At 35.4% G+C, this 23,014-nt stretch overlaps 3 protein-coding genes across 3 annotated transcripts; 1 reads left to right on the plus strand and 2 right to left on the minus strand.

The window, feature by feature from the left end:
- Window positions 1–3,068: 3,068 nt before the first annotated feature.
- Window positions 3,069–7,519, minus strand: polr1c (RNA polymerase I and III subunit C). Its single transcript, XM_079854910.1, has 10 exons — window positions 7,471–7,519; window positions 6,622–6,751; window positions 6,319–6,390; window positions 6,112–6,219; window positions 5,848–5,980; window positions 5,543–5,662; window positions 4,164–4,316; window positions 3,847–3,996; window positions 3,644–3,760; window positions 3,069–3,554 (listed from the first exon to the last, which is right to left on the minus strand). The coding sequence occupies exons 1-10, from the start codon at window positions 7,482–7,484 to the stop codon at window positions 3,436–3,438; spliced, it is 1,116 nt and encodes a 371-aa protein (XP_079711036.1). The 5' UTR covers window positions 7,485–7,519; the 3' UTR covers window positions 3,069–3,435.
- A 73-nt stretch (window positions 7,520–7,592) lies between these two features.
- pcgf6 (polycomb group ring finger 6) lies at window positions 7,593–14,369 on the plus strand (the record flags this gene model as incomplete). Its single annotated transcript, XM_079854911.1, has 10 exons — window positions 7,593–7,721; window positions 8,035–8,134; window positions 8,274–8,370; window positions 8,648–8,703; window positions 8,820–8,879; window positions 9,046–9,166; window positions 9,839–9,866; window positions 10,100–10,198; window positions 12,001–12,087; window positions 13,599–14,369. 10 exons carry the CDS (start codon window positions 7,593–7,595, stop codon window positions 13,641–13,643), a joined length of 822 nt encoding a protein of 273 aa, XP_079711037.1. The 3' UTR covers window positions 13,644–14,369.
- A 1,568-nt stretch (window positions 14,370–15,937) lies between these two features.
- On the minus strand, window positions 15,938–19,829 carry inaa (internexin neuronal intermediate filament protein, alpha a). Its single transcript, XM_079856176.1, has 3 exons — window positions 18,655–19,829; window positions 17,377–17,501; window positions 15,938–17,276 (listed from the first exon to the last, which is right to left on the minus strand). Exons 1-3 carry the CDS (start codon window positions 19,696–19,698, stop codon window positions 17,033–17,035), a joined length of 1,413 nt encoding a protein of 470 aa, XP_079712302.1. The 5' UTR covers window positions 19,699–19,829; the 3' UTR covers window positions 15,938–17,032.
- Window positions 19,830–23,014: the final 3,185 nt, after the last annotated feature.

The following is a 23,014-nucleotide window of genomic DNA, read 5'->3' on the forward strand; positions in this document are numbered from 1 at the left end:
TCTCAGCAGAACCATTCTAATGATGCGAGCCGCACAATGGAAGGTGACCCACTTATTGTGCCGCTTCCCTCTGTGACTCGCCGTCTCTGAAGACAACCTGGCCCAATTTCAACAGTCCTGTACACATTGTGTGCGATTATGTAGCTATTTGCTTGAGCATTATGGGTGGGCGGGTGTTTGGTAAAATACAGCTCAAAATGATCTACTGCAGATGTTGTGCCCACCCATAATAATAAGCCAAAATGTGACTAAGGCCACCTGGAAAATGCAGAATTAATGCGTGGAAATGGCAAAGAACTTCTCCTATTGAGGTCAACAAAAGTAATTAGATGCAAAGTGAAGTATCTGGATCATGCATAAATCTGAAGGAACTTCATCAGGTGCTCTGGTGTTTGTATCATCTGGCAAGAAAAAACAGGATTTCACGCATAATGCTTTCATTGTGCTGACTCCAGCTCTCATTGTGCCAAACAATGCCCTACAGTGCAAATGCAAAGCTACTTTAGACACATCTGCCTCTGGCAATAGCAGCATATGCTGGACATTAGCTCTAGTAATTCAGTCAGCATGTTTGTATGTAACTCAAAGCAGACAGGAACCTCAGCATGTGCACTTTAGAAGCACTGATGGCAAATAATCATTGCATATTTATTGGGGATGATCTGTATATAAAATATAGGCATTTTCAAGATGGAAACTTTCCAAGCAAGTACTACATAAATACCTCTAAGTAAGTTCACTGAACTGAACACCAAGTCAAATTTTCAGGTCACTGCCACGATAAAAAGGAAAACGTCCCAATAGTACTGCATTACTTAGTCCTACTGGCATTAGGTGTTTAAACAGTGTCAAGAGGCGTGTAATTAATCCAAGGACATTTCAGAAGACTGACTTGATTGCATCCATCACCATTCACCAAGATACATAATTTGATTTCATTGATAGAGAGCAGAACTGGCAGGCAAAATAAAACTGGAAAACACTTTCATGTGGAAACTATGAAGATGAATGATCCAAAAGAAACGGAAACAAAAATCTAAATGCACGCAAAGAGTGATGGCCGGGTCACTCACATTTTGCTGCTAGCTTAAAGGGATGGTTCACTAAAAAATGTCAATTCTGTCATAATTTACTCACCCTCAAGTTGTTCCAAACCTGTATGAATTTCTTTCTTCTGCTGAACACAAAAGAAGATATTTTGAAGAATCGGTAACCAAATAGTTGATGGACCACATTGACTTCCATAGTAGGAAATAAAATTACTATGGAAGTCAATTTGGCCCATCAACTGAACTATCCCTTTAACGGTATTTCTGTTTTATTAATATTAACAAGTTTAAATCTATTTTTTATTAGGTTTAAAATTAGGTACCAGCGTTATTGTGGGTTAAACTGACCCTAATTGGATTCAATACAATTCAGACACACACACACATAAAAAAATACTATGAAAAATTAACAAAAAAAGGTACAAACAGCAAACCTTTAACATTAATACTTCTCACACATTACAAAAAAAAAAAGAAAAACATGAGAAAGACTGTATTCTACATGCGGGACTATGGCCACAATTTACTAAAATGAGAGAACGAATTCTTAATTCATGGCCATTATATATATATATATATATATATATATATATATAAAATGTATGTACACGCCTTGTGCGGGGCTATGTATTATTCAACAACTTTTTATTTTAAAGAAATGTATACATTGTGAAAATTATAAATAATATTGTAACTATTATCTTTTAACATTTTTCAAAACATTTCAACATTTTAAACAGAAGCATAGAAAACCACAGTCTGTGTGTTTTTGGGTCTGATTCCAGGGGAACTGAGCATGCATTAACTAATAAAAATATCAGCCTGCAATGCAAGCGTCTGCCAAATGCATAGATATAAATACCTTCAGAGTGGTCAAGAAACTGATATAACAAAATCAAATATCATATTGACCCACAAACATAATTGTAATAATAATTAATAATAATTAGACACATTTATATAGTGCTTTCCTCTGTACTCAAAGCACTTAACATATGGAAGTGGTGAAATCTCCTCAACCACCACCAAAGTAATATAAATTTTGTATGCACGTTCCCAAATACATTAGTGTTGACATTTTACAGGCATGTTCATGACCCTAAATGAGAAAGTCACAATATCAAGAAACTCTTCACAGGCTTACCAGAATTCCAATTAGGGGTGGAATATCACGATTTTTGATCGTGGACGATAAAAAAAAATGGTTTTAAGTCAGTTATTTATATCTTTTGCTGTAGTGTGTCAGTAGGAAATATCAGTTTACATTTCCAAACATTCTTTTTGCCATTAATTGTAATAATCCAGTGAGATTTCTGTAAGCACAAGGAATCTGACAACAGCCAGGATGATCTGATCTCACCATCATCGAGTCCATCTGTGATTACATGAAGAAACAGAAAAAACTGAGACAAACTAAATCCAGAAGAACTGCGGGAACGTCTCCGAGATGCTTGAAGAAATCTTCCTGCAAAGCTACAGTACTGTGAAAAGTACTGGCACTTGTGTTAAAATGCTGTAAAGTGAGAATGCTTTCAAAAATAAAATCACAAATTGGAATTTATTTATGATTTAACTTCTATTAACTAATTCAAATCAATATATGGTGTAACGACCCTTTGCGTTTAAAACGGCTTTTGTCCAGGTACACTTGCGCATAGTTGTTCAGGTATCTTTGCAGGAAGGTTTCTTCAAGCATCTTGGAGACGTTCCCGCAGTTCTTCTGGATTTAGTTTGTCTCAGTTTTTTTCCGTTTCTTCAGATTTTTATCTTCGCCACTTTGGCCTAAATGTTCTTTATTATTTTATATGTTGTTACCTTGTAAGGCTTTGTTTTTAAAATAGAGACATTAGTTTGGCTGTAATGCTCAGTCACATGTAAAACCAACATGAAAAAGAATCGTGATATGATATTTTTACCTTATCGCCCACCCCTAATTCTAATAATTCAGAAATATAATATAAGGCTGAAAAGATTCTGGCAAAGTGCTTTAAGATGTTGACTACAAAGACAAAAGTTTTTCAAGTTTTTTCAAAAACAAAAGTTTAATATACATTGGAAAACATAAATATGTCACAAAATGTATTGTCAAATATGTGATTTACAGAATTATGTTGAGTTATATCTGGACATCTCAAACCAAACAGATTAACTTGACTAAAAAGAAACTGCTTTTTTTTATATAAACTTAAATCTCCAGAATGCTGTTACGTTACAACCTTAAGTTGAAAAAAGAACTCCTTGCTGGAATTTGTATGAATTCATACTTATTAAGGGAGGGTTTTTCTTTTAGCTAAAGCTTAAAAATGTATGTACAATGCCAGCAAACCAATCACACGATTTCATTCAAAGCTATAGGATGATTGTGGCTAGCCTTATTTTCTTCCATCTAGTCCATTTCTGTCGTATCAAGCTCTGTGAGAAACTTCTGGCACTTAGAGATGAGGACATTAATGGCCTCGGTAACCAGGACATCAGGAGGGAGGATCCCTGTGGACTCCACTGAGACTAAAAAGAAAACAGAAGAAAATGTGACAATACCTTTGGTAAATCACCACAAAATGAACCTAATGCAACACTTTTAGCTGCGAACATACATATGAAATGATCCCGCACTCTGCCCAGTTTCACCAAGTTCTTCAAGTCATCATGCCGAAGAACTTCTCTGCTGCATGTGTCCAAACGACTGTTGACAACCTTAGCTACCTTCCTTCCTGAAATGCATAATTATTGGATTATAATACAACAACAAAAGCACCAAATATCAAGACTACATGTAAATATAATGAAATAGTCCTACCGTTCACATTCTCTAGCTCAATAACTCCAGGTGAGAAGCAGCGCTTTAACCTCTCCGCTTGTTCTCCCTCAATGGTCTGTAATAATGTGATATCAGGAAGGAGTCTGTAACTTGCGGTGGCCACAGGAGAAAACTTGGCATGATCCTTGCCTGTGAGGTGCAACAAATCTCTCCAGTTAATCACACAATTCATAAACAGTATACAGGAAACTAGGGATTGAACAATCGAGTTAGATAATAACTAAAACTTTATTAAAGAAAAAAAAAAAATTCCTCCCTGGAAATCAAACATCTTCTTGGTCTCTTATATTACTCACCAATTCCTTTGACACAGTGCATGACTATATCAAGTTCCTGCCCTGGTCGGAGTTGTGCCAGGAGAATGTCCCCATGCACAGGACCAATCTTGGCATCTGCAAATACATCGGCCTGATTTCCAACTGGGAGCCATTTTATGTCACCGGAGTAGACTGAAACAAAACACAAATGTTCAGTGACATGTTGTAAAACAGTGCAGTGATAACTAGAATGTTTTGTCATGGTTGGGAATTAATGTCTTTGTGAAACCCTCATTATTTACACAAACTGTTGTTCCAAAACTGTAGGACTCTTTTTCCTGGAACACAAAATGAGATGTTTAGGCAGAATGTTTGTGTTTGAAAGTCTAAATCCCCTTTTTCTTTCATTACATCATTTTTTCCAAATTAGGAAGGTGACAGTGACATAGACATTCAGCCTAACATCTTTTGTGTTGCATGTAGGGCTGTACAATTAATGTAAATAAAACAGATTAAATTGAAATGTTTGACTGCGATGCGATTATCAAATTTTAACTGCTGCGATTCATTTAAATAAATATATGAGCTGCATGTTTCAGTGTGTAGCACGTGTTCATTTACTGTACATGCAAGCAGCTGATGTCATGATCCAGCGTTTTCAGCATCTCAGAGCGGCTCGGTTCGCAGTAAATGCTGATCCACACAAACTCATCTCTGCATGTGCTCTGAGTATGGGGTTACTTATAACATGTATTCAGGAAGACAACAACCATCTTCCAAACTTGCAATGAGAAATGCTTACAAACCAGCTGTTGCCAACAAAAGATAAGCTTAATAGTTTAAGTTTTGAAAATGAAGAAATTAAGACAACCATTCATATCAAAATTGTAATTTTACAGCAGTACTAAAAAAAAATTATTTGATAAAATATTATTTTTTACAGTGCAATATTACAATAATATTTCTTTCTGTTTAACATTTTTATATAGGAAAAATAATTCTTCATATAATAAGTAATTCATAATGATAATTATTATTATTTTATAGTAAGAAATAAAAAATGTTAGGCCAAAATGTGCAGCCGTACAAATAAGCACAGCAAACGTGGAGACTGTTTTAATTGCATTTTTTTTTAACCCACAATTTAAATGTTTCCTCAAATTGTGCTGCCCTAGTTGCACAGAAGAATTAAAGTCATATGGGTTTGGAACAACACATTTAACAAACATAGAGATGAGACACAAGTTTAAATTAGTTTTATAAGGCACAAAAAAATAAAAGGTCCAGAGAGAGGGTGGATAATTAATCATGGAAAACAAAATGTATATTAAAAGTAAACCTCGGGAGAACAAATAAAATGCTTGATTTTGTCATTAAAAAAAAACTTAATTTAAAAAAGTAAACCTCATTTTACTCACCCATGTGATTGAGATATAACTCCTTATGATCTGAAGAGTCTTTTGGGGCTCTAGGATTCCTTGAGCATTTTACCTTCAGCTGAAGTTGAATTGTGTCAATTTCTGTGCCTTCCTGATCCTCTGATAAACACAACACACTCAGCTGTCAAACTTTCATCAATTACATTATGAGAAAACAAAGAATAATCAACAGTCTTTAACAACTTCAGTCAGTTTTGGCATTTGTGGCACCATTACAAAAATGACTTTCCTCAAGATCATCTTATTAATTGTCACTTAAACATGTGCTTCCAGAATTAACTTACCCGAATTCCTGTACTCAAAAAGACGAGGATCTGCTTTAATGGGCACAAGACCAAGCCTATGAGATAAAATCTCATCCTGAATTATCGATGTGTTATTGTAAATGAAGACTTTCTCAATGGCCATTGTTGGGACCTGAATAGTCAAATGGATGAGGAAGAAAATAAACACTACAGTTCAAAGAACATGATGACTGTCACCTCCTGATTTAAGAACAGATGATGATGATAATACAACATGTACACAAGCAGACAATAAGGTCATACCTCAGCAAGTAAAATACGGCGAAAAGCATTGGCGATGGCAGCGTCAATTCCAATCATATCAAACTCCAACGTGTTTTCATCAGAATTAACTATATCGATCCTGAAGTTCTGGAAGAGTAATATACACATTTTGCATCAATCACGTATTAAACGCCCGACTCAGCACGATATTCATTATAATAAAAGGAAAGCCTATACAATTCACACCTTTTTGAATTTTTCAAAGTCCCATGTGTCATCGTAACCTGGGTAATTTCCTGGATAATCTGTAGTATGGACCTGTAAATAGTAGTTACATATGTAGCTTACAGAAATACAAGCTATTAAGCATGATCATATAAATAAAATAAACAAAAACACTGCAGTTTATGCACGAAGAAACCTACATGCCATGTGCAACGTTTTATAAATTATGCATACTTAAACTGAGAATGAAACAACCTATATCGACATGAACACACAGTGAACAGTATATAAATAAATAAAAATCCCGTAGAGTGCATAACTTACATTTTTTACGCCAAATTCACCCAATATTACTCTCTCACGAATTTCATCCACGTTGTTCATAGGCGCCGCCATCTTTGCTGTCATTCCTCTCTTGTGCCGATAGAGGGTAGAAAACTTCCATTCAAACACCCTATTTGAAAAAAAGTCATTTTATAAATGCTTTATTTAACAAAACAATACACATAGCAAATATAAGAAATAAAAAACATAAATTACAAAAATAGACAACTAAATAATATATAGGTTTTAAGAAAGGGTTATGCTTTGGCGTTCTTTAAACCCCGTCAATATTTCAACAGACTGATACATTTAATTTAACACAAACTGCACAAATTCTACAAGTTGTCTACATATGCGAATGCGAGATCTACCTAAAGTTTTACCACTGTCCACTTGGTCGTGTGTGTATTTTAACTACGACGAAAAAATATAATATTTATTATATTTTATAATATTGTGTGTTGATGCAGTTCATTAAAACACAGAGTATATTTCGTTAAAGCTTTTCAAATTAAGTCAGTTTTTTTTTTAACACAACAACCGTAAACTTATATGAATCTTTTGTGAAGACTTTGTCAGTTGACCCTCAATCTAATAAACATTATTGTTCTGGTCTGGATGTTTGAAGTAGATAAGCGAACTATGAAGGGAAATATAAGAATATTTTGTAGTAATAATTTATTATATATTTGTTTATTTATTTATACATTTTTATATTTATTAATTGATCAATTTATTTAGTCTTTCCTTTTGGGACTTTTATTCTAGCCCCATTAAACTACGTCAGTAGAGTATTGCGCGCACACCGTGAAGGTGCACAAGTGAATTGAAGTATTTCTAAACTTGTACCTGAAATTAACCATTCGCGGTTCATTTCGAATGAAGTCACTCAGTTTCTCAAGATAGACCAGACAGGCGTTCGTAGTAGTTCTCCAGCAGTTGTTTTAGGGGCTTTACACTTTGCTTGCTTTATGGACGGAACTGTGGACGGAGTTGCATTGGAGGAGGAGGGATCCACGCGTGGGTGCTTTCAGCCGGACGCTTCCCTCTGCGAAGAGGACGAGAGCCAGAGAGCTAATGAACAACATCCTGACGACGAGGTACAATACTAAAGCAGCAAATTAGTCGAGTTTTTAATTATAAAAGTACTTTAACTTGTGTGTAAGCTGTTATTTATTGCATATATTAACTACTCAGCTAATAATTATGTTTATTTACATGTGTGTAAATAATACTTGTACTTATACTTTTTCACAATAAGCGTTTAAATTTCATATATGAACAAATATATATACAAACACTTATTTATAATGTACATTCTTACATCTAAATGTGTATGTGACATAAAGATAATAGTTTACACAAATATTATAAGTACATATATGTATATGTGTGTATGTGTTTTGTTTTTAGCGTTCCCTGCCTCTTAGGGAATTTTATCCATATATTCGCTGTGCCCTCTGCAATGGATTTTTCATTGATGCCACCACCATCACAGAGTGTCTTCACACTTGTAAGTTTCACATTTCCTGCAACTGACCCACCAATGTAGTGGTATCAAATAGTTTTTTTGTTCATATAATCCATGATCTACAACAATGTTTTGCAACACGCCTGCTTATTTAACTTTCGCCCTTTTTCCTCCTTAACAGTTTGTAAGAGCTGTATTATCAAGCACTTTTTCTACAGCAACAGGTGTCCTAACTGCTCTATTGTCGTACACCAGACACAGCCACTGTACAGTATCAGGTAAATTTAGTTTCATTGATTCCTTTCTTTATTATTTTTCTTGTCAGTTTCATCCTTGGTGAAATATGTGTTTAGGGCGTAGTGTTGTTTACCAGTTTTGGTCTATCCCTAGAGTTTTAGTCTAGCTGTTATATTCAGGACAATCCCTTGTGTCTAATTAGCAATAATAGCCTCACATATGTCCCAGGGATTCGTATGTGCTTTAGTGTTTAATTACTGGTCATGTTTTAACATGGTTGCCAAGCTCAGAGTCAAATTTCATCCCTTTTTCTTTTAGACCTGACCGACAATTACAAGACATTGTTTTTAAGATGGTTCCATATTTGGAAGGAGGTTAGTGATAGTTTTGAGCTCTCTTCTGCTTCACATTTGTTGGCCCATTTTGTCATCCCAGATATATGTGAGAAACATTTTACAGAAAATAAGTTGTTTGTGTTTTTCCTCTCAAGATGAAAGGTCGCGTATATGTGAATTTTATAAACGAAGAGGGCTTGACATTCCTAAGCCAGGTTTGTTAAATGCAATCACTTTACTAGTGTATTCTTTGAATATATATATATATATATATATATATATGTATATGCATGCATGCGTTTTAGTGTTTGAGATGCTGAGAAATATTAAGATTTGAATGTGCTTCTGATTAATTTTTCTCTTCTTTTTTTTTCCACCTAGTGGGTGCTCCATCTACATACCCAATGAAGCTGCATCATAGACAGAAGAAAGACATGCTGCCTCAGTCTGTTTTTACTATTCCCTCAGAGCTAGATGTGTCTCTGATGTTGGAGTTTGTGGGGTCAGTAATGTTGATTGTGATTATGCTTATATAAGTGATGTTATTCTGTTTCTAGGGCTTTCAGTCAGTGCATCTAAGTGCAATAACTTAAGAGGCAGAGCAAGAAATTACATTTTGATAACAAAGACAAGTTATATGTTTTTGGAACAACATGCACAGATGAATCGTGCAATAAAGCCAGCAGCATGGGTTAAGAAAGTAAATGGAGTAAAGTTTGATTTAAAATGTTCTGAATGCCATGTAGGTTATGTTCACTAGATGGAGCTAAACTGTTAAAAATCAAAAGACTGTAAAGCAGCACTTCTCAACCTTTTTGACTCCAAGGCCCCCTATTGTCCATCACTGGCTAAGATATTTTCTCTGGCATTTCTGATATGATTATGCCAGTGATGCATGTTTTCATTTGTTTTTGTTTTTTAACAGAGAATATTGATGTATTAAATAAATTAACAGAGATTAATTTTGTGAGTCCAGAATATTCTGTATGATCTTAAGTAAAAACAATAGTTATTCTCAACCCCGTGGTTGAGAAGCCATGTGCCATCTGATTTTGCACAATTGCAAAATGCTCTATGATGTATTATTTATAAATTATTATTTATGTTATTACACAAATGGGATTTGCAAATGTTTCCGCTAACATTTTTTTTTGTGCATATCTTTGATTTATAGAGCTGAAGAGGGTGTTGAGAACTATAAGGTAATGTTTTTTTCAATTCTATTTTGCTTCTAATAAGAGTGTCATTTAACTGGGATTTTTTTGTGATGTTTTTTTCTGTATCCACATGAGATAATGCATCTTATATTCAGGCAACACTTTGCAATATTATTTGTTCTTATAAAATATAAACAGATGAATCATTGTATAGAATGGAGCTGAAATTATGTTGAAGGTCTTGCTGAATTTGTCATGATTATATTTTCACCCTCAAGCCCCTTGAGAGGAAGTACGTGCGTGTGTCAGGGGAAGCCACTGTCCGTCATGTGGAGCTTTTTATCAGGAGGAAGATGGAGCTGAGTCAAAACTGCAAGGTGGAACAGCAATTTTTTTCCCCTTTATCTTTAATCTCACCCACAGATTTTGAACGCAATGCATATTTTTAATTATAAACCACACTCTGTATCAGGGTAAAGTCTTGGTCTTAAACAGCTTTCATAAATCCTGCCTCAGACAGTCTGCAATGTCAGAGGTCTGAAAGATATGTGGGGTGAACATCCCCCTCAGCTGTGCCAGTCGCTCAGTAATTCATACTGACTGGACTGGCACTACCCTTCACTCCAAGCAAAGTCATTTAATGCAAAAATGTTCTTTTTTGTCTCCTTATCTAACTAAATTCAGCAAAATGATTGCTTGCCGTCTTTAGGGTTACTACCATAGGTCATTTTATGAAAGTGTGATTAAAGAAATTGTTATTAGGATGTTCCTTTTCACTCTCAACACTTCAGTGACTCTCTGCCACATTGCTGTTTAATTACTTTTCTTCTAATCCCAATTCTGGATAAGGATTTGAGTCCTTGAAAAGAACCACAGCTCAGTCAAGCATAGAAATGAGTGTCTTGCAGTTGTGAATAACAGTGTTTCTGATTGAAAAGAAAATCTAGAGCCGTGTTTTCATTATTCAGCTGTCACTTCTGCAGACTGACAGAGCTGTCTCCAGTTTGAGATCCATATATTTAAACGTTAACACTATTTTACAGTGCCCTTGTTATAAGTTACATGTACTTACTATGATAATAACAGGAAATTATGGCAACTAACCCTAAACCAAACCCTTACCCCATATAGGAAATACATGTTAATTAATTTTAATTCATTGTATGATTTACAATGTATCCTACATAGTAGATTCACAGTCAGGAATCTACTTCTGTATTCACACTATTTTCATTGTTAATTGTTCATAGTATGTATACAGTTGATTTGGGGCATTGTAAAGATATATTCTGGGTTCAGTTCAGGTTAAGCTTAACCAACTGCATTTGTGGCAGAAAGTTGACCACAAAAATGAATTTGACTCTCCTACAACTGCTGCCATGACAGTGTAATGCCATAAACCCTAACACCCTAAAATGACTAAAACTGTTGATTTAAACCATTTACAGATCAAATAATACACAAGTTTTAATAGACAAATTATTGTGCTATTATAAAATTATAAGCTTTCCATTTCTGCTTTCTGAAAAAGGGATAAGTTGAAGTTCTATTTTTTGGTAATAAACATTAATTGCAATATTCCTGTGCATGGTCACATGCGGCAGTTGTTTGTGAAGGCTGCTTGCATGTTGCGAGGCTAACAGTTGTATCTGGATTACTGGCTTAAGGTTTTTTCCTGGCTAAGTCTGATCTGGCCCGGTGTTGAACACCTCATAGTGCCAGGGACATCTACAGGGATAGAGGTGAAAGAGGAAACACAAGCGTTTGTGTGCTTTGCTCCAGGACAGCCTGCTATGCTCTGCTCCACATACTACACTCTTAAAATTGTCTAATCATTTTGGGATTAGACTGAGGCTGTGTTGTATATGGTGAATTGAAGTTCATTTCCATCTGGCATTTTAGGGTCACTGAAAAAGCACTCCTCTAAATGGTTTTATTAGTGGTTTTTGCTATTGCTCATTTTACTTGATATGTGATATGTTGTGAACTCTCAAGATTAAACTTTGGTAATGTGCTATAATCTGAAATGATACTTCAAATCATGCAATGTTTTGAGGAGAGGTGTGCTGTTAGTCTTCCAAATTGTTCAGATTAAAAGCATTTGCATGACGAATGATATAACGGATTTAAAAATAATAACAGACTTGGATCACAATTTGCATTGCGCTTTATTTGGCAGGTTGATGTTGTGTGTGGAGATCATCTTCTTAAGCAATACCAGTCTTTGAGAGAAGTTTGTAACACCATGGGACAAAATGCATTGCAGGTGAGTGTGTGATATAACATACCTTTTCATATTTTTGCTTTTCATGCTATTTTTGCTTCTTTTTTTTTTTTTGCCTATCATCAGTGCATAAAATTTAAATGCGGCTAAATATAGCCTAGACATACAATAGGCACATAGGCTACTGGGAATTGCTCAAGTCAGTAGCGGTTTCACTGAGATGTTTTTAGAGAGATTGAGCCTGAAGTAAGCTGTTAATAAGTGTGAACTACAGGCGCCTTACACAGTTCCTGTCTTGTTCTTCACACAGAATTACATTAAAGCTTCACCAGCAGCTTCAAGTGCTGCTGCCTCTCAGAATAGCATTTTACAGTTAACTGTTTTTGAAAAAGGGATTTTTGTGCAGTTTTAGTTGTATTAAGGATTTTGTTATCTAAAAAAGATTTTTTTTTTTTTTTTTGTTAAAAGAGAGAAGCCAGAATCAGAACACTGTCTTTTGATACAGGAAATTGACAATTTTTGCCTATCTTACTTAGTTCTGTATGTGTTCTAGAGGCATCATTAACAGTCACAAAGACTTTACACAACAATTTTTTTTTTTAAATGACATCTGTGATCATTCATTGTGGTTAATCAGGTATCGATATAAATATTGTTTGATAAAAAATACAGTAAAATTTTAAAATCTATTATTGAAATTTAAAATACCTACTTTCTATTTTAATATATTTAAAAATGTAATTTATTTTTGTGATTGCAAAGCTGAATTTTAAGCATCATTACTCCAGTCTTCAGTGTCACATGATCCTTCAGAAATCACTTTTAATAGAGTGGTGCAGGTATGACGTCTCTTTGTAGGCCAATTGGCAGTTAGCATCACACTGGTTCCCTCGACAAAAACCCAACGGGGTTTTCCCATAGGCTTTTGGATTATCTCTAAAAACGAGCTCTGTGATCAACAAAAGTTTATGATACTTGCTCATTTTGTCCATCAATGTAATTATCACAGATGAACACAAGGTTTATGAATTTTGAAGCCTAAATGCAGTCGCCAGAAGTAAAAAGCTAAAGGTAGGCTATAAACGAACTGCACCACGGTCCCACGACTTCACCATCACTGAGCTTCCGACAACTCTTCAGTTTTTATCTAAAAATATTTTCCCAGAACGTTTGAGAATAGTTTATGAAAGCACAATTATAAGCATAATGAGGCTGTAAAAGTGGACCGGAAGTGCTAAAATGCTAACTCGTTTCTTTGTTTTGGCCTACAAAGTGATGTCACACATGCACCACTCTGTATGCTGAATTGATTTTCAAGAAACATTTCTTGTATAATATATTTATTATTATTGTTATTATTATTGTTTTCAAAGTTGTGCCGTTTAATATTTTTTCTAAACCTAGAAATCTTTTGTAACAATCTAAATGTCTTTACTATATTTTTTGATCAATTTAATGCACGCTTGTTGAATAAAAATAGCAATTTATTACCCAAAACATTGCTGTATACGTTGTATTCCTTAATACACACATTTCTTATTCTCGCCTTTTAGGATGGCATGCTGGTTCTGCACTTCGGACTCGTTCTACCTGCTTAGTAAAGAGGGAAGATACAGAAAGACCAACTACTGTGAAAACTACAATGCACAGTAGTTTTATTTCAAGGGCTAAACTGAATTTTAACATGCAACAGTTATCTTATGCAATGATTCTTTTCAATGAGTCTTCCTGGATGCCTTCTGCTCAAAAGGATTAAGAATATGCCAGCATTCTCTCTGCCAAATGCATTAAGAAACATTAGCACTGATGAGTTATTTCCAGCAAATACTTATTTCCACAGCCGTAAGGCTTCTGTAGATGCTCTTTTATGTTTGCTAGGGGGAAACAAAGTCATTTTTTACACCTTTTACACCTCAGAGAATGTATTGACATGAATTTAATTGCTTGGTTTTTGCATGTCATTTTGTGGTTAAATGTGTTGTGCATTAAAGTAAATTGGTACTGAACTACCTGGATAATACCTAAATTGTTATTTCTTTGTTTGCAAGAATGAAAATGTACATTTGGTTTGTCTTTCTCTTCTCAACTGTTCTATGGGCGTTTAAGGTTGTTTCTGGTTGTTCTTTTTTTCTTTGTTTATATCAGATGGAAATCTTTTTGTACTTTTTTTTTGCCATATTGTGTAATAACATGGCCTTTGAAGATAAATGAGCTTTCAAATATGTGTTTTCATATTTTGCAATAAAATTGAAAAGTAAAATTGAAATGTAAATCTGTGCATGACCAGACAAGAACTTATTGCAGATAAATACTAACTCATTTTCATTCTTTTTTAGTTTTGCGAAATATTTTGACCAATTCTTATTTGCTCTTTGTGTGTTGCTGATTTCAAGTTGCTAGACTGTCTTATTTACACTTAAAATAGAGCATTAGCCTAAATGTTATGAATCATCTTTTACCTCATGTAATGCTAGTCCCCTGTAGGAGATTCTTTGTTAAAACCATTATCAGAAAATACTCTGGAGAGTCAGAGGCTTGGTGCAAGAGTGAAAGGCGCTGCTCAGTGCTCATTAACCCTGTAGAAAATGGTTTCCAAGAGAACTGCCTCAAACAGCCTGCATTATTTCGGTTCAGACATCATTTATCACTGTATTGTGTAGGCAGAGGTGGACTAATTAAACAACTTCCTTGAGTGAAGTACAGATGCTACTGCTCAAATATTACTCCGTTACAAGTAAAAGTTGTAAAGACCGATTTTTACTTAAGTAGAAGTACAGAAGTAGCCTACTCGTTTTTAAAAGTAGGCTACTTAAGTATCAAAAGTAAAAAGTAAATGTCAATGCATTGTTTTGTTATTGTTGCATGTAATATTTACAGTACCTTATGCCTCTGAATCTATCCCTGCCTATACCTACCCTCATATCAATTTCAAATTTATTTCTAGAACACAGATTGAATAAGTGCACTCAATAAGTTTCGGGCACCCAAATGGCTGTTCCCTCAAATAGTGCCCTATTTAAAGTTTTTTGGCTTTTAGTACTTTTTTAGCCTTAATATGTTAGCCTTACTGTTATCTATATGCTAGTGTGCTCCAAAACAATGACAAAATTCTCATTTAGAAGACCAAACCCAACGTTGAAAATGAAAATCAGGTTAATAGAATCCAACATCAGATTGACGTTGATCTTCAACGTTGGAAAGATGTTGTGTTGTGGTTGAAAATGAGAATTGGGTTGACATGAGAAACCAACATCAGTCGGGTTCTGATGTCAACCCAACTTTCATTTCCAACCAAAATCCAACCCTTGCAACCAGAATCATCCCCTGACTGACTCTACTCAAGGACCTTGACAGAAATGTAGTGGAGTTAAAAAGTACGATAATTGTATTTTAAATGTAGTGAAGTTAAAGTAAAAAGTTTCCAGAAAAAATAATACTCAAATAAAGAACAGATACTGAAAAAGTGCACTTAAGTACAGTTCTCCAACCTCTGTGTGTTGGATTGCAGGTCCAAAACTGGATATAGTTCAAAATAAGTGGTATATAACATTAACCATGATTTGATGATCTGATTAAGGGCATCCCTATATCTCTTTTTACCTTACTTGTGCGAATTTTAGATCCAGGGCTGTCTTGGTGCATGATTATAACGCGGATTTACTGACTTTTTTAACTGGACAATGACTCATGAAGGCATCTGCCATATTTTTCATTGATTGTTAGTCTTTCAGAACAATGCAAAGCAGTAGCCGTGTCATGTGGAGGATATAGTCATTTCTTTAAATTCTCTTACTGTTGTGTGTGGAGAGAGAAAGAATCCATGAGCCTTTAAATAGGACATCAGTTTTCTGCTGTTGAACAGGCTAGTACTAGATTATATGTTCAAAAGTTTCAGGTCAGTACGATTTTTTTAATTAAAGTACTTTTATTAAATTTTTATTCGATTTTTTTTTTTTACTGTCTATTCATCAAAGAAACCAAAAAAAAAATGTATCATGGATTCCACAAAAAATATTAAGCAGCACAACTTTTTTCAATATTGATAATAATAAGAAATGTTCCTTGAGCAGCAAATCAGCATGTTAATAGTGATTTCTGAAGGATCATGTGACACTGAAGACTGGAGTAATGATGCTGAAAATAAGCTTTGCTATCATAGGAATAAAAAACATTTTGAAATATATTAAAATAGAACAGTTGTTTTAGGTTCTAATAATATTTAACAATATTACTGTTTTTACTATATTTTTGAACATGAGAGACTTCTTTGACTGTAAATCCAAACTTATGACTGGCAGCATAGCTCTAACAGAACATTGTTTAAAAAGTCTCAAACCATAGTCTTGATAATAATCAAGATCACTATGCCTAAAGTAAAAGAGTTGCAGGTAAATGTGCTAAATCTGAGTCTTTAGTGAGTTTTAAGAATAAATATCCATTAAGAGCTGTAAAGTATTCAATGGGACAGAAACGATCAGTGATGTTGAGAGTGATCTATTAATGAAAAGACATAACTGAACAAACATTTTAATTACTGACTTTATTGTAGTTAAGGCATGTGTTACAGTTAATTAAGTGGTTTGGTCCCTTATTTGTAATATGCCATAGTGCTTTCCAACAAACCTTTCATAAATAATTGTGAATTTATCCATAATCATTTGATCAGTGTTAATGCTGGCTATATCTTGGCCATCCTTCCATACTGAGGCTCATTTTTATAGTTCTAACATCATCAAAAGGACTAAAATACTCTCTGAAACTACAATCAAGAAACACACAGTAAATATTTGAGGCCTATGTTCTGGAGTATTAAACCAACATACTGTAGAGATGGTTTCTGAAACATTATATCACCATAACAATTTCTTAAACGTGTTACCAATTACCATAAACAACAAGTGGCAGTTTTCAGCTAATAGCAGTGATTGCTGTGCCAAACACTCAAAAGACTGCTGGGAAAATTGCTATGGAAGCTAGATTTAATATTCTAGTTAGAGTTAACATCAACAGCATCACTCTTTTCTGCCTTCTTAATCACAGCGGATTCCTCCGTGTTTTCCTCCCGCTTGGCTGCTGCCTTGGATTTGCCGTGTACCTCCTCCTCTTTCTCTTTTTTGGGATTGCGGGTTGAGGTGAAAGCAGAGCGGCTCTGATACCCATAAGTGATGCTGGGTGTGCTGGAGAAAGTCACCCCAGAACTGAAGTGGGTTTCTTCACCCTCCAGTAACTTTCTATGAGGACATCGACAAAGACTGGTCAGTTATTATTCATTTTCATTCTCATGTATCAGTTTTTTCCATGTGCAATAACACTGAATCATTGGTGCTTTACCTGTATGCGGCAATTTCAATGTCTAAAGCCATCTTGACATTCAGAAGGTCCTGATACTCTCTGAGGTGACGGGCCATTTCACTCTTAGTATTTCTAAGGTCAGTGTCCAGCTGCCCAATTGTTTCCTGGTTAATGGAATTGAAAAAAAAAAATACATACAGCGATATTAGCATTAGCACAAAAATATTGTGATAAAATTACAAACATAAGGAAATGCATTACATGAAACCATCTTGCACTTTTCACATTTACATAACCATCTCAGTGTTGAGTATTTAGCTCAGCACCTAAATTAGACCGCCCTGCTTCTAAAAGCTGATGTGAACCTTTATCTCTTGACAACGACTGGCCATCTCGGCACAAAGTTCAGAGACGCTAATCTGATTTACAGTGGCACTTCTTTCACTCTTAAGAGATGAAAGGTCATAGATCATGTCTGGGAAAAACCTCACGTCAAAATGTATTGGATTATTTATGTTGCAGCGTATTAACTAAAGATATCTTCCAGGTTTCTGTCAGCAAGTGAGCATGACCTTGCAGAAATCTCCCTTGCAAAATCCTCTTTATCAAGAGACTCTTCTTAGTGGAATTAACCTCGGCCACCTCTTGTGTGCGATTAGTTCAGCACCATGGACAGAGAACTCTGGGTAGTTGACATGGTATTTCAAGCAGTTTCAGCCGTGTCATGTGGTATAATTCCACTCAAACTATTTTAAACAACATTTTTACTGAACTCCTTACATTTTTCATGAGCTCATAATAATTGGGGGATTAAATTACATGATTATATTTCTAAACCTTTATGTGTCACACAGCAGGACCATTTAAATGAACTAGTGAAGGCAAATGGGTTATTACCTGTAAAAATTGTGCAAAACAGTCACAGCACCTAAAACATACACTTTCCCTTATATATTCATAAAAAATGCATGTAAAATCTCTAAATTGTGTTTAAAAAAGTTAATTGTGTCAACAAACCTCCAGAAACCAGTGAGTTAGTCTACATGACTCACTTATTCAAATATGAGTTATATTTAAATGTAAAATAAGTAAAAATACAACAACTTAAAGGGGACTCCTTAAGAATAATAGTTTGAATAGATATTCAGATATAGATATACAGACAGACAGACAGACAGACAGACGACAGACAGATAGATAGATAGATAGATAGATAGATAGATAGATAGATAGATAGATAGATAGATAGAAAATAGTTTTTCATTTCTATATGTTTATTCATACATGCTCAACTTCAATATGAAGCGTAATTTTTACCTGATAACCTGCGACCTCGGCATTGTGCGCATCTTCCATCTCGCGGATCTGCCGCTCAAGAGATTCATTTGTGCCGCGCAAGGTTTCAATTTCAATGGTTTTGGACTGTAGTTGTCGCCGGTAGTCGTTGATCTCCTCTCTCGTGGCTCTCATGGCCTCGTTGGTTCTAGTGGCCTGTTCATTGAGACTGGTAAACTTTGATTTGTACCATTCCTCAGCAGACTGAAGGTTCTTCGACGCAAGGGTTTCATACTGCCCACGGATCTCTTTGAGGGCCGAGGTCAGATCAGGCTTGGATAACTCCACTTCCACAGATATCTGGGCTGCCTGGATCATATTAGTCAACTCCACCACCTCTTCATCATGCACCTTCCTCAGAAAATTGATCTCGTCCAAGAGGGACTCGACCTTTCTCTCCAGGTCCACGCGCACCATGGTGGCATCATCCACATCTTTCTTGTAGGATCTGAGGGTCTGCTCTGCCTCCTCGCGCGCTCGCATCTCATCCTCAAACTTCCCTCGAAGTTTCTGCAGTTCTTCCTCGATACTATCTCGTTCGATGATAATATGTGATTTTTCATTGTTTATCTCGTCCACCTGAGCTCGCAGATCGCGGATCTCCTGCTGATAGAGGTCTGCGAGTCTGGACGGCTCGTTCTGCCTCTGGCGCAGACTCACGAGCTCGGTCTCCAGCACTCTATTGTGCTGCTCCAGATTGCGCACTTTCTCGATGAACATCGCGAAACGGTCATTGAGACCCTGAAGTTGTTCCTTTTCATTGGTTCTGACGATTTTAAACTCGTTATTTAACACTGATGTTTGAGAGAAATCCACGCTGTCGAAATGGACCGGTGAGAAGGAAGATGACCGGCCCGATCTCTTGTAGTAGCCCGCGGGAGAGGCGCTGCTGCGGGATAAAGAGTGAGACCTGAAGCCGCTGGAAGACATGGAGCTCATTCTAGAGGTGGAACCGGTAAAACGAGGGTTTTCCCCGAACATCTTTCTATAGGACGAGGACATGTATTGATCTGATCCGTAACTCATCTTCGTCACAACTAAAGGAGTCTAAAATGGGTGTGCTTGTCATTATATAGCCTACCCGGCGGACTGTCCCATTCAACAGCCTATCATGTTCCCTCTGGTGGTGACAGTTAAGATGAAAATAAACCTTTTTCGAGAGCATTAAAACATTAATTTAGTTATGTTTTCAACAGGTTTGACATTTGCACATAAAAAAATTATTGTCTGGCCATTTAAACAGATGTGTGTGTCGATGGAACTGTCCAGGTTTGCGCAGTGCTGAATGGACCAGAAATTCAACAGTTAAACCCATTTACCCTTGATTTGAGATCTTGTTTTTATTTTTGGCTTAAATGTTTTGGGTGGCCATGTCATTTCAGCCTGTGCATTACAAATTAAACACTTTACCCTGACGTACTTTTAAGACACAAAATGTTACCTCTTTTACAATATTTAAAACTGTTAATTTTAAAAAAAAAAAATATTTTTAAAGCTAGTTGTTCTCCTAGTCTGACCCAAAATGTAAACATTAATTACACTACTCTTAACTCTTAACTAACTAAAACCAATGGTTTTTGATGGCTTAAGCTAATCTTCCACCGTATAAACCAGCAAAGAGACAAGGATCTTGACAGGCATGGCCAGCAGGGTTACAAATGAAATATTTCAGACGTTTATACAAATGATTTCAAGAAAAAAAAATTAAATGTGAATTGTCCTCAGTCCTCCACCTGCAGGAATTCCTCCCCCACTGAATAGTCCAAATCATATCAAAACTAGCCTTGTTTTAAAAATCTGGCAATACGGTCTAAAGTTGACCACCAGTAGATGGCGATATTTCTCTTCCAATCCAATCTTTTCTGTAATGAGTGTGCATGTGCATGAGAAGGTACATGATTTCCAGATTTCTGCTTTTTTTTTCTTTCTTTTTTTAAACACGTATTACTATCAGTTACACTTCATAAGCATTAAAAATTCAATAAAATACACATTCTCTTCGTTTTATTCATGTCTCTATCAATAGACATGAAATAAAAAAAATAGAAAATGAAATAAATATTTTTACTAGTTGTTCTGTGTGACAGGGACCCCGTTGTAACATCCTACAAGGTTAAAAAAACAAACAAACATACCCTCATATCATTATCAAATGTATTTATAGAAAACAGTTCCAGTAGTGGGATTGAATGTGAGATTGAATAAGTGCACTCAATAACGTCCCCATGGGCCAAAGCACCACGATAGCACCCCCAAAAATACTTTCTTGAAGCAATTATATTCAGGCTGTATTGCCCTGAACCGCATGGTGAAGAAGAAAGAAGAAAAAAAAACATATCTTGTTATTTCGAGATATTAAGTCGTTATTTCAACATAATATCTGTTATTTCGAAATAATATCTTGTTATTTTGACATAACTCGTTATTTCGATATAATAAGGGGACAATAAGCGCTTACGATTCAGGGAGCAGACTACACAGTGAACTCCGAGAAAACGCTACTTAAAGGTTGTATCAGTGATTTCAGGCCCAAAAAACAATGATCACATTCATCTAATCTTTCCTAATGATCCGCTAGCTGCCCGCCCCATAAGCATGCCGTCAAAAAAACGCGTCTCTGTAGGCAGCCTAGGCTCTGAGATCTGCACACAAAAACAATTGGTTTCACCAACCACTCAAACCCAAAACAAATAGTGTTCCAACCAATCACCGACAGGGGGAGGGTGTTGTGAGAAGGCCTTTATTAACCCCCCAGAGAGCACTTTTATGATGAATGGAAGAACTTTTATGGACTTTCAAAACAGAAACAACCATTCACTGCCATTATAAAGCTTGTACGAGCCCGGACATTTTTTAAATAACTCTGATTGTATTCGTCTGAAAGAAGAATGTCATATACACCGAGGATGGATTGAGGGTGAGTAAATCATGGGCTAATTTTCATTTTTTGGTGAACTATCCCTTTAAGTGTGCACAGCTGTAAATTATACAAAAAACATACAAGATGAAGTGAACTAGTGAACTAGAGGATTGAGTTAGGTAAAAGAATTACAAGTGACCAACAACAACTAAAATAACAAGAAACTGCATGACTTGCAGCTGTAGTTGGACATACTTTAAAACTTGACTGGATGACTTTGAGGGGGTACTGGAACCTGGCGAAGATTGGACTGAAAAGGACATGACACACAAACACGTATGACAAAACCTGTTAGCCACAGCACCAATAAAGATAAGAGAGAAATTGTAAAAGTAAATTCTGGAGAAATAACAAGAACAACCTTTTTTTTTTTTACTTTTAGATTTTAAAACTTTATGTTAACATTGTACTAAAATGGCTAATACTTACAGAAAACTCATTCAGGCTGCAAATATTAATTGGCCCACACTGTAGAGCTGTAAGAAATCAAAATAGATCTTATTCAGTTAACTGTTATGTGCTTGTTGAGGACATATATTTCATACACTTCAACAATAGGCCTACATCTAGTTTAATTAAAAAATATATATATATTAGCTTCTTTGGCATGCATTTTACTTATTTTTGTTGCCTAACAGATCATTATTAACACTGATAAAGTTTTTTTTTTAAACAATTTACACATTTATTCATATTTTTAGTTATTATATAATAATCATTATTTGTCATTACAAATCACAATGCAACAGAACTGGGTCTCCCCAAACATAAATGAAGTAAAAGGCTATACTGGTAGCCAATCTATAAGCCCAAATCATCCATTTGCGTTGCAAAGTAAAGTTCAGTATTTTTAAGTCTTGTTTTTACGTGTTTTTGTGTCTAAACGACTTAACGTTATTCAAATTTAATTTTAACCAGTTAAAAATAACATGCTAAATGGGGGATATCTATATATAGCATACAAATTAATTGTCAGAACGTCGTCTCTCAGTTGCTGAATGTCGCGCAACAACGTTGCTATAGCCCTGTCACGTCTTCTACGTTGTTACAATGTTGCGAGCACGTAGACAGTGACGTTGCCATAGCAAAAATGCAACGTGCCACAGACGTTGCCACGATGTAAATGTGTTTGCTGGGATAGAGATCACACTGTCAGAGAGTTTGTGAATATTCACACATAATTTATAGGCCTACACATAAAACAGGATATCACAGTTTTAAAATCAAACATTTTAAAAGAGAACAATATATCACAGTTGTTTAAACCAACTAGTGCAAAATGCCCGTGCAAAATTAGTTTTTGTGTGTGTTTTTAGTAATTGTTGGTTTGGTGTGTTTGAGTGCTCATTGTTACAATTACACATGTGCATAAAAGTTCAGTGACATTTTTATTTGTGCATGGTAGAAAGCAAATACTGATAC

Source organism: Squalius cephalus, assembly GCF_949319135.1.
Source record: "Squalius cephalus genome assembly, chromosome: 21".
In the NCBI taxonomy this organism is placed as follows: domain Eukaryota; kingdom Metazoa; phylum Chordata; class Actinopteri; order Cypriniformes; family Leuciscidae; genus Squalius; species Squalius cephalus.

Coding starts and splice junctions, on each gene's coding strand:
- polr1c (XM_079854910.1), bottom strand. Junction 6,220..6,318: donor ACTTTGAAAAATTCAAAAAG/GTGTGAATTGTA, acceptor TTACTCTTCCAG/AACTTCAGGATCGATATAGT. Junction 5,663..5,847: donor TTTTGAGTACAGGAATTCGG/GTAAGTTAATTC, acceptor TGTGTTTATCAG/AGGATCAGGAAGGCACAGAA.
- inaa (XM_079856176.1), bottom strand. CDS start 19,698: ATGAGTTACGGATCAGATCAATACATGTCCTCGTCCTATAGAAAGATG. Junction 17,502..18,654: donor CCGAGGTCGCAGGTTATCAG/GTAAAAATTACG, acceptor TCCATTAACCAG/GAAACAATTGGGCAGCTGGA. Junction 17,277..17,376: donor ATTGAAATTGCCGCATACAG/GTAAAGCACCAA, acceptor ATGTCCTCATAG/AAAGTTACTGGAGGGTGAAG.